At 40.9% G+C, this 18394-nt stretch overlaps 1 protein-coding gene across 16 annotated transcripts in view; it reads right to left on the reverse strand.

Annotated features, from left to right (window-relative positions):
• Nucleotides 1-18394, reverse strand: part of PLEKHA7 (pleckstrin homology domain containing A7) — a 140592-nt gene that overhangs the window by 89467 nt on the left and 32731 nt on the right. For 3 of the 16 annotated variants that reach the window (XM_040701362.2, XM_040701361.1, XM_015286638.3), the window contains exon 1: nt 6923-7366. The exons of 10 other annotated variants lie outside the window; for them this stretch is intronic. In XM_040701362.2, coding sequence (XP_040557296.1) covers nt 6923-6993 — 71 coding nt within the window. In that variant the 5' untranslated portion in view covers nt 6994-7366. Of the gene's footprint in view, nt 1-1788; nt 1995-6922; nt 7367-16977; nt 17393-18394 lie in introns of those variants that run through there. 3 more of the 16 variants (XM_046942006.1, XM_040701363.2, XM_046942003.1) reach the window with 3 other exon arrangements.

The raw sequence follows: 18394 nt of genomic DNA on the forward strand, positions 1-18394 counted from the left end.
CCTTCCAATGAATCTCAGAACTCATGAAACCGGATTCACAACATCATAAATCATACCTTGGTCAAAACAACAGCATAGAAAGTGAGACTAAACAATCTACACTTTATTTGAATAGATACTATCTATTTCAACAATTTGTTATGATTCAAATCTTAGCTGACACATCCAAATTTAAACACAAATCGTTATATTGGTTATAATTTTCCTATAGTTAATTGTTTTAGAAGCAACACTTTTTAAGCTACTGCAATGTCCTCATTTCTTCTTTAATAAGAACGTCTGAATTTGCAAAAAGAAGAAACTTGCAAATTTATGCCTTAGAAATTTTCTATCATTGCTCCAGCTCTTTTCCTCCAAACCAAATTTTAACCACATTCTACGGTTTTATTTCACCAAGTACTTCATAAACCAGGACTTCTCTGTCTTTTACAAGCCAATGTTTCCTTTATTTACACTGGAAAGAATGGAAGGTTCAGTGTGTAAAGCAGGCTCAAAGTTAGTTTCGACAGTGAAGTTCAAAAACAACACGCTAAAAGCACCAACTCGCAGCACTGTTGGATGGTCCTTCATTGCTGTGTAACCTGGGCGCCCTAACACACCAAGTCAACCAGAAGACAAATCCCCACAAGGAGTTCTAAGGGATGTAAGAGGTTCCCAGGCAGTTTCACCTCTAAGAGAAGCATTCACAGCATAACTCTGGGGAAGCACACTACTGAGGTAAGAACTGTAATAATTCTTTGACTCTGTTCTGTAAGTACATCTAGTCAACCGCTGAGGTAGAAGCGGTAACTGAAAGGAGTACCAAACAGAATTCTGAGCAGCCATTATCACTCAGGACAGCAAGTTAGTATATACTTACATGCACATGGCAGAAGTTTTCAAAAATAAGCAAACTGCCTTTTCAGAAATCCATAGAATAACAAAAATATGAAAGACTACATCAAAATCTCTAGACATTTTCTTAAGAAAAAATAATGTAGGATATAATAGAAAATAGCTGCTAGAAGTAACACAGAACTTGTTGCAACTGGTTCTGCCAGCCAAATATCAATGTCATTAGAACAAGAACTGCAATTACATTTCTGTGCACAAGAGCCTGAAATACTAGATATGACAAAATAAACAGAAAGAAACATTCAAAGTTTCGGTAAGAATTAATTTGGAAAGTAGTTCACATCAGAGCTACTACTTTGCATCGTATGCCATTTATACCTTTGCCTCCTTTTAAGGAGGCTAACAGACAGCATCATTATAATGCTTACATTTTTCCACAGAGTTCCTCTTTTTTTGACAGAATGAGTTATAATGAATTGTTGCAATCTGCCACCACATTCATCTGATTGCACCCTCACTGCCAAGTGTAACGCGAGCCATGCCTGGAATGTGGAAAGGGACTTGAGGAGACAGAAGGTAACGCGTGTTAAGCAAGCCAGAAGTGACAGGCATGCCTAAAGAAGGCAATATCCAGTGTACCTCAGCGGAGGTAAAAACCAGCAGCACAGCACTTCAAGCAGTCTTGCAAGCGCTCAGTTTAACACTGGTATAGCATAGACACCTTTGCAGTTTCAAAGTTTGCCCTGTAGATCACAATGTAGGCACGTTGGATCACCAACCTAATGACCACTTGCACAGCACTCAGGCTTTTCACTTCCCATTGAAAGCCAACAGCCTTGGTGAGATTAAAAGAGGGGAACACAATACACCGGAGGTAAAAAGGAGGGAGTGAGAGATAAACAAGAGAAAAGAGACCTCTGTAGCAATGACATTCTGTAAGAAAAGCATTCTTACCTAGCACTACTTTCCAAAGGGAGCACATGAGGAAAATCGTACAGGAGCTGCAGTCTGCACTTTAACTGACATCTCTCACTCCCAGTTTCGTGCTTGGATCTTCTCAACAGAACTTAGAGGTAGTGATCTTGCAGTCGACAACTTCTCTAACAGTTTTCCTATTATTTTATCTTCCCAGAGAGCAGCCTGCATTTAAGATTTACTCCCTGCAAGCAAAACTCTTTTTTCAAGTTCAATCTTGCTTAATGAGTTACTTTTTATTACGTGAAGCTTCTTAATGCATTGTTTATTCTATCAAGGCCAAGTAGCTGCCGACATTCTAATCTTGAGGCTCCTTGGGGAAAAGAGAAGGGTTCTCTTTGTTTTGGTGTGAGTCGATTTAAAAGCAATCTCTATATTTGCCTGCAAAACAACTATATAACATTTAAACCATTTTAATATAAAAATAGCCTGTCCACATTTCAGATATTGTAGAATATAAAATATATAAAAGTTTCTTCTTTGTATCATCCCCTCATTATGAATTCAATATATTCCTTTTTAGCCATAAATGAGATAGCTAGCATGAGCAGCACCAGTTTTCTTTGCCAGTTCTTTCCAAATCCCAAAAAAGAAACTTTTACCCATTTAAAAAGCAGATGCCAGTCTCCCTCTCTCCAGTAAGAAAGATCCTATAGGCATATATAAAATCAAATTATATGGGGAAATAGCTTCTAAAGCCAGCTAGAATTTAGCATACCATGTTTCTGAATATATTTCGTCAATGGCTTTGCCTTCCCCTTTCTCTTCTTCCTCCTACAGGGAAAGGGAACGACTCTGAATGAAAAGCAAACAAAATACACAGGAAGCTTTGCTCAACTGATTGAGTTATTCCAAGAAAATGCAACTTTACATCCCAGCCATACACATGCATGCTTCTGCATATTCAGAACAACTGCATTCAATGTCAGCCAGGAGCTTGGTTCATGCTACCAAGCAAGCAAATATTTAAATGTAATTTTTGTCCTTCACTTTATTCTTGACTGCCGTTTCACTAACTTCATTATTTCTCAGAGATTTTAGCTCCACCAAACTTGACAGATCATGCTACAAAGAAAGCTCAGTAACTGCTTTGTTTCCTTAAAAGCAGTGACTTTCTCCCAAGAGCTTTGCAACACAGACAAACATACCTTGATTATATCCATGTAAAATAAGAAAAAAAAATATTTTATATTGAAGGAATTTTATATTGAATTCTTTTATAATTCAGTACCAACACTTGAAGTGGACAGCAGCTCCCTCTTCAAAACAAAAGCAGCAGCTTCAGCTGCAACACCTCTTGCCCATTCCACTTAAGTGCCTATGGTTTGTTGCTTAGTTTCAGTTACAACAGCTTATTTACCATATTGCTACAACCAGCTGGGATCTGCAAAGCTACATTTTGAATCAACGACGCAGAGTAAGTTTTCCTTTTCCCCCACATATCTAGTTGCTTTATTTACTCACTATTACTGAATATGACTCTATACCTCAACCTGAGCAGCACCCTATTCTTGTGAATATGGTTTCCACCACCTTTGCTCAAAGATGAAGTTCCAGCATTCCACAGGGCTGCAGAAGGTTTGGATATGGTTAAGCCACAGGACTATGCCAAACGTAATAAAGCTCTAAAAACTGTTACTGAGAATGTAACACTGAAAACCATAAACTCCCCACACTGCATGGCTCTGGGCAGCCTGGTCTGGTGGTTGGTGACCCTGCTGACAGCAGGGGGGTTGAAACTAGATGATCTTTGACGTCCTTTTCAACCCAGGCCTTTCTATGATTCTATATGTAGAACAAAGGTACCCTGACCTCTAGACAAGTGTGTCAGGAAGATTCTGCCTGAAGAGGAGCCTCATTAAGAGCATCAGAGTCCACCAGCCCAGCATCAGCAACCTCACACAAACATTAGCAACTGCTCTACAGCTGAAACTACGTTGGGGCTTGGGTTATCTCACCTTTCTGTACGAGGAAAGCTATACAGCTCTCACTCAAAACACACTTTTCTCCTACTCCAAAATATTTTTGAATGTGTTTTTCTTTAAGGCAAATATGAAAATAATGACAATTTTCTAAGATGGCAATAGTGTGAAAATTTCCCAGTGGATACCCTCCATAAATGTGGCTCAAACACAAGATCTCTTCCTTTTCTCTTTGCTAAAGGAATACTCATAAGGCTACCAACAAGGAGAACCACTAGCAGCTTAGAACAAAGGGAAATAAAAAAGGTTCTTACAAAAAAGGCCTCTTGTCATGCCAGGTTAAAACTGGCATGACAAAAAATAAATACATGAGTGTAGTCTTGCAAGTCCTGCCAGAAAGAAAAACTTTGTTCTTAATCTCTACTGATTAAGCTATATGAAAATCAAAATACTATAAGCATATTTTCAAAGACTATCTTATGAATAAGGTCAGCTTTGTCCTATCTGAAACATGACACAAAATTAGCATTACAACATCAAGCAGCTGCAGAAAATACAAGCTACCTGGCCGATGCCATTCCAGCTGGTGTGAGATGGGAGCTGACGTGTTAAGTGGCACACTGTGGCTAACTAGTTAAAGCTCAGCCACTAGTACTCACTTTACACTTGCTGCTACTTATCTTAAGCTACAGAATTCACAGATGGTGATATTTTCTTTGCATCTCTACATGAAGTACCAATCATATAAAAAACAAAGATTATAAATTACTTGAAGTGTTTTTCAAACACGCAGAGTATTTTCTACCACTACTGTCTAGATCAGATCCCTTATGCTGTGCCACGAAGGAAGCTTAACTATCAAACTCAATATACACGCTACTATTTTGGTTCTTTTCTCCAAATATGGAAATGCTGCCAAGAACTCCCAATTCTGCACTCCATGGGTATCAGAAGCAAGTTATAATATGGCTCAAGACAACAGCCACCAAGCCAGCGATGCTCAGTGATGCACTCTGTAGGTAAGAGGCAAGTGAGCAACAGTGCTACCCTGAGCGACTCAGTATGGCAGATTGATCCTTGGTCACTTCCAAAGCTTGCCTATGCAAAAGGCAGTTTTCTGAAGACAGAGCTTTTCCACAACTCAAGACTTGGAACTGCTGACTTGATGCCATCCCAGATGCAAGCCATATTAGATTAACGTGCCAAAATACGAACTTGCATAATGTATACTAATCCTCCCTGCTCCACAGAGATCACAAGCTATTTATGATGAACACTGGTCTCAGTGCTTTTTTATTTCATTGGAAAAGCTTTACTAACTGGAGCCTAACTAGTTACTAGCTTGGAATAAAAATCCTAATTCAACCCTATGTCTGCAAAGTTGACTTCTCCTGGTTGGAAATGGCCACATACCACGTTTCTGAAGGAATGTTCTGCACGTGAGGTCAAGCTGTAAAATGATTGCAAGAAAAAAAGTTGTACATAACTGGATCTGTCAAGTTATCCATGGTTGCATGCTATGTAAAGGATCTGGTTTTATACCAATTTTATACTAAAACAGTAAGAATGACTTAGCAATTAAATATATTAATATCTACACAATTCTACATCTTTAAAACTGGATTTCATTATCTAAGCTGTATATCACACGAATTATCTGAGAATTATTGAACAAAGCTTCACTGAAATGCAGAGTAACTATTTATAAACCAAGGGAGAAACAGGAAGGAGAGGATTCAAAACTCCAAACGCCAATAAACAACAGGGAGCTGAAAGTTCAGTAACTTCAGTTCCTCTCTCTTCGGAGAGGCGAAGACTTGGAAGGCACTCCCAGGCCCTTCATTCATTCCACCCAGAAGGTAACTGAGAAACCCCAGGAGCTGAGCGGTAGGGTCCAAGCATTCTGAGCGCTTTGCTGAGCAGCTAACAGATTACTTTTGGGAAGAGATGGACAAAAGAAAAAGAAATTTAAAAAAAAATTGCTGCAAGCAACCATTGCAGTTGACCTTAAATGGCTAACTCTGGTTTCAATAAAACTCTACTGGTACCTTTGACCAGACAACCTGGCAGTACTACTGACAGATAAATGAGGAAGTAAGTGCAGGAGTTCATTTCAAGGAATACACAGGAAAGTGGGTAAGTGAACAATATGCAGAGCTCCCACTCCTTCCATTCCCAAAAGACTCCCATATCACTGCAGCCTTACAAAACTAATCCATACCACGTTCATACCATTCCACAGTTCACAAAGACTGTTTGCCAGGTACAGTCTCTGGATATGAACATGTTAATTATTAACTTACTCCCTTATGCTTCTCTTTAAACGCATTACAGAAAGATGAGTAACAGCAGAGAACTCCTGTTCCAACTCAGATTTTTCCCTGTTACTGTTGCAGCACGAGAGGCAGAGACTTCGAATTTAGACACAATAAAGAGAGATCACATTCCTTGATTAAGGTGTGCCAGAAATCTGACACCTCAGCCAAAAAAGTATTGCAATGCATTCCCGCTGATTATTAGGCAACATTACAGCCTTCTACAGCAGGAAAGCTAATTACATGGGTAGAATCTAACCTGCTCCACAAGACTGTTCAACAGCACTTCTGGAAGGAAGGATTTTTCATAAAATTGGACTTCTGAATCAAAACCAAAGCAATAAGAAGCCCATCCAATTAAGCTTTATCGCAACCACCTATCACCTTTACAAACACACAATGCATATTTTTTGTGAATTGCTGTTCTGAAAGCATAATGACAGTTAAGCACTTCTGTTTACTGACTTTGTACTATTCTGCATGAAAGTACCTAACATGACTCATACTTTCTAGAAATGTATAATTCCCAATTCTCAGCAATGGAGATACCCAATTCCTAGTAAATGACTGAAAAATCAGAATACATAACTCACTTTATATATCTCCAAGGTTACAGCTTGAGTCTCCCAGGTAGAAACACTCTAAAAACACTTAGTATATTTAAAAATAATAAAACATTGCTTAAAATAAATGCAAACCTAATCATAAATTCAGGCACAAAGCACTTAAAAGGTATTTATGTTATTCATCACCTTAATTCTGACTTATTCATTTTCAGCCTGCAAACAAATGGAAACAACAATGTGCTAACACAAGCAGCATCCCACAGCTCCGTACAGCAGAGCACGAGAAGATAAAACTTAAAACACGCTATACCTGCATGGCACCTGGTAGAATGGGTATCCTGGGAGAGGCACGGAGTTCGAAAATCCAGACTGACTCGACATTGCCTTCAGGTATTGTATCCACTTAGATGGCTCCTATATTCCGCATGTTATTTCCTTACAGAAAAAAAAACGCGTGCACGTATCCATCCGTACGCTCGCTCCAAGCTAACTAAACAGAAACCAACAGCATATTCGAAGGTCTTGAAAATTCTGCCCGCATATCAGACTGCTGCCTCCGTAGTGAAATTCCTCAAAGCCAACACCCTCGTGACATCACGTACTACAGAGCCATCGACACGCAACTGTTTCGGCAAGGAAAGGGCAGCCCGGCGCTTCCGACTTGACGCGAAGCCCCGCACCGCATTCCCGCTGGCAGCGCGGTGCCGCGCAGGCGGAGGCAGCGACCGGCCGCCTCCAGCAGCAGCCCGGCTCTGGCAGCCGCCCAGGAGGCAGCACAACTTATTGCCAATGCCGCAAATCCCTCCCATCGGCTAACGAGGAGCGGGACTGCAGGTGGAAGGCGATTTCAGCCCGCGACAAGGATTTCCTTGCAAATGCATGAGAGCCGTGACCTTGAGCTCAGTGACAAATCAATTCTTTTAAAATTCTCAGTTAAACCAACGACGCATACGATTGTTTTATAAGCACCATCAGACTGCATTTCTGCACTTCACGGGAGTGTGAGAAATCACACTGAGCTTTTCTCTGCTAATAAGGAACCGCATCACGCTACCCTTTCAACCACGGGAAGGCAGGAGGGAAGGATCGGAGCCGGAATTTCAAGCAACATTACTTGAGCTACTGAATAGAGAAATGAAATTATCTGCCTGCACTCCTGCAGGATTTAACTACAGTTTAAATCAAAGAAATATCAAAAGCAGCATTTCTTTTGATATCGAGTACAATGGTGAGTTACATGAAAGTTCATTCTGGGCATGCCTTCCTCAGGAAGGGGAAAGACAATTACGGAGCAGGAAGACACGTGAGCAGCCTGGCGGCTGGGCAGCATGGCCAATGTCAAACATAACCACGGGGTTATTTACCTGCACTGCTCTTAGCACAAAAAGGGTACGGTGCTCTCATGTGAAGACTCGCTTCCCCTTAGCAAAATAGTAACTGGAACAGATGTAAAATGCACGGCCTTATCTGTTCCGCCCCCACTGGAGAACATTAAAATGGGTAATTTAATTCACCCACGTTATTTATGTTTTGTCTCTCAGCTTTGCAAAACGGTCAGATCAATTTCACTTGGTTTGCTGCAAGTTTCTGATCAATATCCCAGCCATGAGGAAACCCGTGCAAAACTCCGTCACTGACTTTAGATAACTTTTAACACCTGACTCAAAAGAATGGAAACTTGTTCTTCTATCTTTAATGCACCTTAAATATAAAGCAACTGTGATCTCACTGAGATGCTCTGTTACTGCTTCGTAACGCTCAACTGTTCTCACGGTGTTTGAACAGCACTGGGATGTTTCACATTACTACCACGTGTAGAGGTATAAAAAAAAAAGGGCACTTCTATTTTGCAACACGATATCAACGTTTCAAATGGAGATGAAACAGCAGGGGAAAACAAACAGCAGCAGCAATCAGAAAACACGCAACGAGGACTTGGCGCTCAACACATTGGGAACACTGATAATTAATGATCACGCAGAGATCAATCAAGTGGCTGACTGCTCCCCACCGGCTTGAACACAGGAATCCACCACCAGTTGGTGGCTGTGCTCACACGAACATGCGGATAGCACAGGCCACTGCTTCAGGCACCAATTCCTCAAGTACCATAAAACTGCCAGGACAACACAAACACAGCAAGGTTTGCCCACAGAAGTAAATGTTGTATCCGTTAGGCTTATAGATGTGCAGGCTGCTGGGTACATCACTCAGCAGGAATTTATATACCTCTCCCTGCTGTACAGATTAAACTACACAAGGCAAGTCAAGCACAAACGATGCGTGGCGTCAGCTGGACTTTTACAAACAGGCCTGAAAAACAGCTATTAGAAGTATTATGTCTCTAAGAAGAGTGTGGAGCAGGAATTCCAAAACCCACTGCTATCAAAATCCACGTGGGCTGTGGGATGAGGCCACACGAGATGTCCTGCTACACGCGGGCACTGCAGCCACCTCATACATGTGTCCCTAAAGCACCTTGGTCTCCATCTCATATATTCACCCACCTTTTATCTGGTGCCTGCTTAGCGGCAATAATCCCAGCATTAACACATTCATCCAATAATTCTCATCTCAGAAGGGTTTTTCTTAGTCCCAACCAGGATTTCAGGGGCTCCCATTTGATTTGCCAGCTTAGTGTCAAGTCAGCAGATTGCAGGCTTATAAATCAGGGCCTGCCTCTGACTCGCCACGCCATTCTGCAAAAAAATCACTTAGTAACCTTAATGCCTGGCTTATCCACATAACAAGGAAAATACTGGCTGACAGAGGAATGATGCGAGGTTACATTTTTTTGTAATTAAGTATTGAAATCCTTTGATTAAAGATTTATGAAGGGATAATACGACTGTAGTATTTGAGGGAAAGGATGTGTGGGAATATTCAGAAGAGAGCCTTCTTTTTGTCTCCCGCTCCTAGCTCTAACACAGCAGAAGCCTTCTTGGGCTGAAATTTCAATTTAAATATAAAAGCCATTTACATTTTAAAATGTGGTAGAAACAATACAGTTTTTAAACGGATGAACAACATTAAGTAGCATTTAAACATGGGAATATCTAAGTTGACAATGCACAAACGAAATCTGAATTTAAAGTGAACTTCACAGACACAAAATCTTTCACCTGTAAGCATCACACTTGGAAACAGGAAGGGAACGTGAGGCACAGGATGGAGGAGGGATGGGAAAATCTGGTAAGGACCACAGAGAAAACCCCCACAGAGGGCACCTCAACATTGTCAGGTGCCCCCATCACTTCTTCACATGTGTCACTGGACTATAGCTGGGACTCACCCTCACTTGCCAGCCAACACCATGAAGGAGACAAAAAGGTTTCCTTCCAAATGCAGTTCTGTTTGTTTGCATTTGGTGCCTGTACTTTACTGCCCATAAACAAACTTCTGAAAAACCTGGCACATTTGGATTGTATGGCACAGAGTGCCACATTGTACTTAGGACTTTGCTGGAACAAAACTAAACAAGAGAAGTAAGTATAAGGCATCAGATTTGTGTGTTCCAGAACTTACAATGACCTTACTACTTGAAAGTAACCGGCCTCCTAGCTGTTACACCATTTACCCATGCTAGATGAAAATGGATGCAATAGAGGAACTGAGGTGTAGCTACACTTCAAAAAGTAGCAATTGCTTGAAAGACTGGAGAGGTACTCGATACAATTATTTTTTTTAAACAACATATTAAAAAGGTTCACTATTTCAGAGAAGTAACATTCTTGGCAAACTAATGGAAAATAAGTTTAATTTTAAAAGGCAGATTGAAGGAGAAATAGAAACTAACCTCATTACTGGAATCTAAATTAACTTCATAAAATCTAGATCATAAGCTCCATCAAACCTAGGCACACTGCAGACAGTTACGTGATGATATATCAAAATGCATATAAAATGTTAGTATTCATTAAAAAATAGAATGAAGTGCCATGCAGAATTTATTGTAAAATCAATACCATAAAGCAGTAATTTACTCCTATACGATATATTTGATATTTTCCCTGTCTGAAAAGAGATATTCCAGACACTAAAATAGGAAAAAAAAAGAATACAGGAAATGTAGGGAAAAAAAAACTACATGGAGTTTGAAAATAAGTAATCCATACAAAGAAAATATTAGACAAAATACATCCAACATAATGAAAGGTACTTAGAAGTGGTATTTTGGTTGTTTGTTTTTTTCATTTCACACAGAAAACACATTAATAGGGACATATACAATAGCACTGCAGAAGAACAGCAAATCTGTAACCGATGGAGGACACCATCACCACAAATCCAAAACTCAAGAGTCCAAGACAAATTGGGTATTCACATAGAAAATGAAAATATCCAGAGGTGGTAAATGGTAAAAACTCCGGAAGGAAAGAGGATTTGAAAACCCCACCAGAACTTGAGAGAAAACGTCCACCTGAGAAATCACTATCTACTGCAGTTGCTGAAGGATGGCTTTCTCTCTTTTCTGAAGCGGAACACTAGGTTGAGTGATAATACATCTCAGGACTTGTAACTCATCATTGAAATGACTGAAGGTTTTTTCAGTTTAGTTTCCTAAGAAAACCGTAATGATTACTGTCACAAGAGCAGGTGCAGAAAAGGCAGGCTTCTTGTAATTTTCAAGTAGGTTACCTCAAGAAAATTAGAGAAAAGCAAGCAACCTCTAAGAGAAAGCAGGCAGCATACGTGGAGATGTTTGTATTCAGGCTTCAATTAAACTGAGCTCTTCAAAGCAAAACACATATCCACTTACCTGCCTTCCAGGCTTCCCTTATGCCATCCTCCTAATACCTGGTTCCCTGCCCCCCTTTCAGTAGCTTCCCACTCCTCCAGCCCCTCTTTCCCTCCACTCTTCCACCTCCAGGAACTATTTCCAATACAGTGCCTCTCTGTTAAAGCAGCTTCATATCACATGGGAGGCACTACTCACAAAGGCCTACTGACAAGCTTGTTAAGCTCAGCATCCCATGTGGCCTACATAAAGATGGCTGCCTGTTACCCACCCTCAGCCTCCATCGGCTCTGCACCATCCCAGTAAGATCTTTGAAAAGAAGTAAACATCAGAACGTCTAAGAGTAATCAACAGCTGACTGAACAACTAAGAGTTGCGCGTTTTACAAACAAATGGGAGTTTCTCCACAATTTCTCCATGTGCTCCTTTCCTATACTGCCATGTCCTGCACAGCCTCCACAGCTCTGACAGGTTCCAGTTACACATCAAGGAAAAAAAAAAAAAAAATTAAAGCTCCTGGCAAGGATTCTATTTATATAATTCTTATCCCCCCTGCCTGCTCTACCTGGCTATACTTCATGACTGGTACTTGAAAGCACCCCTTTCTGGCCTTTGGGCCCCAAGTGAGGTGCCACAGCAACTAGCTTGCCTCTTCCACTCTTCTCAGACAGTGCCACTCCCTGTTTACGAGTAGCTTAATGCTCCATTCCATCTACTCTCCCCTGGATACTCAAGAACCCAGACCTTTCCTCAGGCTTCCCATGCTAAGATTACCATCATCCCGCTACCACCACATCCCACAAGACCTCCAGACCCAGGTTTCAGCAGGCCGTGCTGCAGTGGCTCACCAAGCACAACAGAGACCAACACAGGGCAGCTGGAGGGCCACACGCTCTGACAATTACCCATGACAGCGAGTATAGGAAGTGCATGAGCTAGAGCTGAGGGCAATAAACTGCAACATTCATCTAGATTTCAGATAACAGATGTATGATCCTCTACTGTTCAGCAAGCATTCAGGAGGAAGTCAAACAACTCTTCACTGTGTCCAAAGGTTCCCAGCTGACCCAGGAGCAAATCAACATGGCCAGCATCCCACCCATAAGCAACCACTAAGAGAAAACAGGCACCATGTGGGTGATGGCAACCTCCACTGTCAGTACAAGCTGAGGGGAGACCTGACAAAAAGAACTTGGGGGTAATGGTGGATGGCAAGCTGGACGTGAGCCAGCAATGTGCTCCCACAGCCCAGAAAGCCCACTGTATCCTGGGCCACATCAAAAGAAGCATGGTTAGCAGGGTAAGGGAGGTGATCACGCTCCTTTGCTCTGCACTGCTGAGACCTCACCTGGAATACCGTGCCCAGATGTGGAGTCCTCAGTGCAGGAGCGACATAGTTCTGTTGAAGCACATCCAGAAGAGAGCCACAAAATTGATCCAAGGGATGGAACATCTCCCCTATGAGCACCAGCTAAGAGAGCTGTGTCTGTTCAGCCTGAGAGAAGAGAAGGTGCTGGGGAGACCTGAGTGGCCTTTCAGTATCTAAAGGAGGAAGGAGACAGGCTTTTTAGCAGGGTCTATAGTGACAGGACAAGGGGAAATGGTTTCAAACTAAAAGAGTGGAAATTTAGATTGGATATAAGGAAGAACTATTTTTACAATAAGGGTGGTGAGATACTGAAACAGACTGCCCAGATGGATCCAGGTGGATGCCCTGCCCCTGGAGACACTGAAGGTCAGGCTGGATGAGGCTCTAAACACCTGATGTAGCTGTAGGTGTCCTTGTTTATTACAGGGAATTGGACTAGACGACCTTTAAGGGTTCCTTCCAATTCAAACCATGCTACGATTCTGCGTTGGAGGAATTGGAAGCTACTGAAAGGTGGACAAAGCAGAACTACAGCAGTGCTTCTTCTTGTCTGCAAACCCATAATCACAAGAAATTTGCTACTTCTCCAAGTCCCATGTTCTTAGCCAGGCTGTTCTGCCCTGAAGCTGGCTAGATCAGTCCACACCAATCTGCAGGATAAACAAGAAAAGTACTGCTTGACAGCAATAAAACACCAGGATATTTTCTGGAGCAGAAGATGAATATCTGGGCTGTAAATGAACCTAGCACAAGTAGTGAAACCTCACAGATGCAGATTCACTGAGTGTGACACTGACAGGACTAAGGACTCTCCTTGTGACTTTGCCTCCCTCTCCAACAGCAACGCCAGCTGAAACCAGAGCTGCAGGTGGCTGTAAACTACTAACTTTTGGGCTTAACCTGAGCATTACCCACAGATGGATGTACAAACGTTACTCCACACCTGCATACATAAACAGTTCACATAACATGTCTTGGATTTTAAGCTAACAGTGAGCTCTGGAGGGATGTTCTCATCCTCAGCGTTATAGGAAATGCTGCCCTTCCTCAGCCCAAACCACCCCCATGACCTTTACTCTGGCTATGGAGTAAACATGTCATCTAGCCACACTGTCACGCTCATTCCCAGCAACTTTTCACCCGCTGGTAGACTGCAGCAGTGACTACCATTGCAGGAAAGCAATACGTGCACAGCAGTGGGCATCAATGACAGCATCTCACCAGTCAAGGCTGCCTGCCTGGCTTCGGATGGGGTAGCTGAAGGACAGAGCTGCAGCTCTTCCCAGCACTGCAGCACTTGCAGCACCCAAGGGCAGTGCTGCACTGCGCCGAGCTCAGGGCGCATCGAGCAGCCTGGCACAGGGAGGCTGCAGCAGGGCTGGGGAGCGTGCCAGCATCCTACTGGCCAGGAATTGGGGAGAGTGTTCCAAAACAAATCAAGCCAAAACAAAACACACAAGAAAAAAAACCTCACAACCCTAAAGCAGCCCCAAACAAACCAGAATCCCAGCCAGTTCCTCAGAGAACTTCATCTAATTGGCCAACATGTGCAAGACTTCCCTACAGTTCTACACAGGAAAATATTTAAGACATGTACCAGGTACTGACTACCTCCAGATACTATTTGGGCATGATAGCTCCATTTTCTGGGAACTGCATTTATAAATAGAAGAATATAAATCTCACGCGCTGCAGAATCACCAGGTATTCCACGCTGCTCAAGGAGAGTTACAGAGTCATTGCTGTACAGAAGAATTCAGGATTCCAAAAACTGAAATGGCTCTTCTGAACAACCACCAAAGCCATAAACATGTTTTTGAAGACATTTCTGTATACAAAATAAATAAATAAATAAATGCAGGGCCTGAGATGGTATTATCTTACTTAAAAATAAATTATACGTGATAGAGACAAAAAAATTACTTCCAAGTGAAAACATTGAACAAAAAATAAGCAGAATAACTGAATGTAAAATCCGTGTCTGCCAAAGAAAATCTATAGGAATACATTTTTGATAAAAGCTAACAGGAAATGAGATATTTCATTAAATACGGATGCACACAAACTGTATCAGAGTGACAAAATAAATGCAGTCACTAGGAACATACGTAGAAGGCAGAATGCTGATATTATAGCAATTTTAAAAATAACTCTGCATTTAGAAGACAGCTCTGGGTTTCTCTCTCCCATGACCCTAACAAATCTCGATTTAATTGAGCTACCAGAATGCAGTAAGTCCCCCTGTAGAACCGATCCAACTCTCATTAATACCAACCAAGCAGATGCTTACTTAACGGCATCCAAGCCTTGCTTTGCTGCCCGTGAGTGAAGCTCCAGAGAAAGCAGTGTGCTCACATAGGACTGCAAGTAAAGCAGGTTGAGACTATTTTTGGTCTTCAGCATAAATAAGACAAAGTCTACTGAACAGGAGAACTGTCGTACAGTGTCCTTTTTTATTTTTTATTAACTCTAAGGCATTTTATGGTAAAAGACTTGATATCTATGAGGAACATATTCACACTAACAGATCAACTGTAGCTAATGCCTTGACAATTGCTCAAATCACATACCAGTTTAGAGAACAGTGGTACAGAGAGAAATCAAACATTCATTTCACTTTCAAAGTCCAGTTTGTAGAACCCAGTATAGTATGGCTCTAAAAAGCAGGAGTGACAAAAATAAAAATGGAAAGTGTACAAACTTCTGAGGTCAGAGTGATAAACGAAAGCCATTCCAAAATAAGCCCTCCTAATTAAGGCTTCTAAGTCAGAGCTGGCTTGCATTCAGTTAATGTCACTGTTACAAGTCACCTGAAATATTCTTGATAAAATATTTTTAGTATTGACTTCAACATATTAAAACCAGTTGAAGGTCATTGTGAGGATGAAAAAAATAAAGCTTCAAACGTAGGACGGATGGCAAAATCATCCCCAAAGCTCCAAAATTATTTTGAGAACTCCATATTTCAATTAGTTCAAGGTTAAAGTGTCTGTTTATAATCTTAATCATATTATAATCTGAGCACTAAAAAAGAAAAATCAAATTTATCTGTCAGTCATCAGGTTCTATCTACTGAATTCTACCCTTCTGTCCCCACAGGAACACCTGGATTACCAGAAGCAGAGAGGGTGCCTTTCGCTTATGAGACAGAAATGTTGGGCAGTAGTTTTAATCAAGCTTATGTCACCCCGGTCTCCTTGAAGAAATATGTAATTGCTTAATTAGACAGATGGCACTTTTAACTGTACTTACATTTTTTCATTGCACTGAAGAATTTTAATTTGCTTAGCCCAACTTTTACCTTTGCTTGGTTAACTCGTGTCACCACATGATGGTTCAGCACTATAAACTGAACTAGATAAATCCACTGTATTCTCTGAAATTTGGATATTCATACGAGCAGGAGTCAGTTGCTTAAAATCCACATTCTATACTGGTATCAGAACTTACTCATTTAACTCTGGCATATCCTTTGCTCTGTCACTTTAATCTCTGCAAAAAGTAACTCCAGGGAATCCTTTAAATTCTGTTACGTTATTTTCTTTTCCAGTATCATACACAATCTTCAAACAGAAGAAATTAAACTGAAGTATGAAATAATAAAATATACAGTATGCATTTTAATCACAGTCACACTGTTAAAGACTAAACAGGTTGCATAGAACTCTGAAAGAATGCTGAGATCTATGGAAACCCAAAAAAATTAGACAAGCAAGCAAACTTCCAAACTTGGATAGTAGTGTGCAAGAGAAGACGGCCACATGTTTTCCAAGGACACAGAAGACATTTCTATGCAAAACAAAGCACCTAACTACGACATACCTTAAACCACGCACTAACATCCAGATGCAAATTAAAATCACTGATTATATTTTGACACAACTTCAAGTCTGCAAAAAGATTCCTGCTTACAACAGCTGAGTAATCTGAGGTCCTTCACCAGAAAAGCTTTACTTTTCCTAAGAACTACAAGAAAAAAGCATAAGTAGACTCAAACCTGGGAATTCTTGACTTACCATTACAAGGAATAGCTGGTTATTTTACAAGGCAAGGCAAGACTTCATTTGTAACCAAGCTTCTGACTGCTAAAGCAACCTAATTACTTTGGATTACAAGGCATTATAAACACTTCCACTCTTCACTCCTCCTAACAAAATGTAGTCAAACATTTTGAAATAATGTCAATATTCACTCACTTCGGTAAGAATTAATCATCAATTTGAAAGCAAAGTCCACAATGATCAAGAAATGATCCTACCTTTCTTGTCAGGATCCTTCACAAGCATGGAATGCAAGCATCAAGAGATGCAATGCTAACAGTGTGTGCCAGGAGTACCCAGCATCCACTGAAACAGTAGCTTTGCTAAATTATTCCAGATAACAGCATTCAACTTCCAAGCAGGTATTCTAATCACAAAACAAACTTTGACAAACATGGTACTAAATCAACACTGCACATTTAAAGCTGAAGGGCTAGCAAGAATTCAGTACAAAGCACTTAATGTTGTCTGAGGCATTTTAGTACCCAAAAGCAGGAGAAAATAGAGGGTTTCAAAAGAACCACTGCAATCTCTTTGCAAGAAACCAGCACCAATACAAACCTAAGACAGTACTTTTCATAGCAGTGTTTACAGACCATCAGCTTCAGTCAGTCATTAACCATTCTCATAAGTATTCAGAAACAAAGTGCAGTCATTATAAACCAACCACGCTTCTCCTCTCCCCATTTGCTGAAAGATTCATTAACGCTGTCAGTCCCTCCTCTCCTTCTGCCTACGGAAGGAAGAAAGGGGAGGGGCAATCAGCAGGGCAGAACACCCACTTCCCACTATCAGTATTTTCTCCCACTAGCCAGCAGAAAAAAGGCACAGAAAGAGGACTCCAACTGCCTTGTACACCAATGTCAGTGCTTCAAACTGGCTGAAGAGAAACAAAAGGGAATCAGCTCTCGTGATGCAACTTACAAAGCTGTGTGCATTTGGTGTTAGTTCATTTTGCACCTATGGTATTACCTCTCGCTCCTCGCAATGCCCAAATACGACCACATCCAGTGTATGCTTCAAGATAAAGGCAATCAATTTCAATACCAGAGAAATTATTATTACAATATTATATCCCAGATAATTCCTAGAAACAGGAAGCCAATGTTTTAACAGTTGCATTACTTGAATTTGTTACATTAGTCCTTATTCACACAACTTTGTACGCTCTGATGACAGCAGCTTTGCAAAACTATATTTGCAGACAATAACTTTCTGTGCTTCCTCCCATCTAGAAGCAGCTAATCACCTTGTTATATGAAGCAAAATTAATTACCATCTTTGAAAAAAATAGTCCTCCTCAGACTAATTAAGCCAAGAGGAGCAGAAATAGTTGCTGCAGGAATGATTTTAAGGGAAGGCCTTACAAAACTGGATCCCTTACTGAGATGGGTGGATTACATCTGTAAACTTCTCCTCAGATATATGAATTAAAAACATCTCTTTTGTTTTGCAAAATAGTACATTTATTAAAAGAACCTTGAAATGTTCCATTGATCCCTTATTTAAAGTAACTAAGGTATCCGGAGTTACTCTGCTCTTTTTTTTTAAAGCTGCCTTCAAAGTGCTGCTCACCACAGGATGGCTTCTGGTCCAACCACTCCAACCTGTTCAGAACTTTTCTGTAACAAACTT

The sequence above is a fragment of the Gallus gallus genome, chromosome 5 (assembly GCF_016699485.2).
Source record: "Gallus gallus isolate bGalGal1 chromosome 5, bGalGal1.mat.broiler.GRCg7b, whole genome shotgun sequence".
Classification (NCBI taxonomy): Eukaryota; Metazoa; Chordata; class Aves; order Galliformes; family Phasianidae; genus Gallus; species Gallus gallus.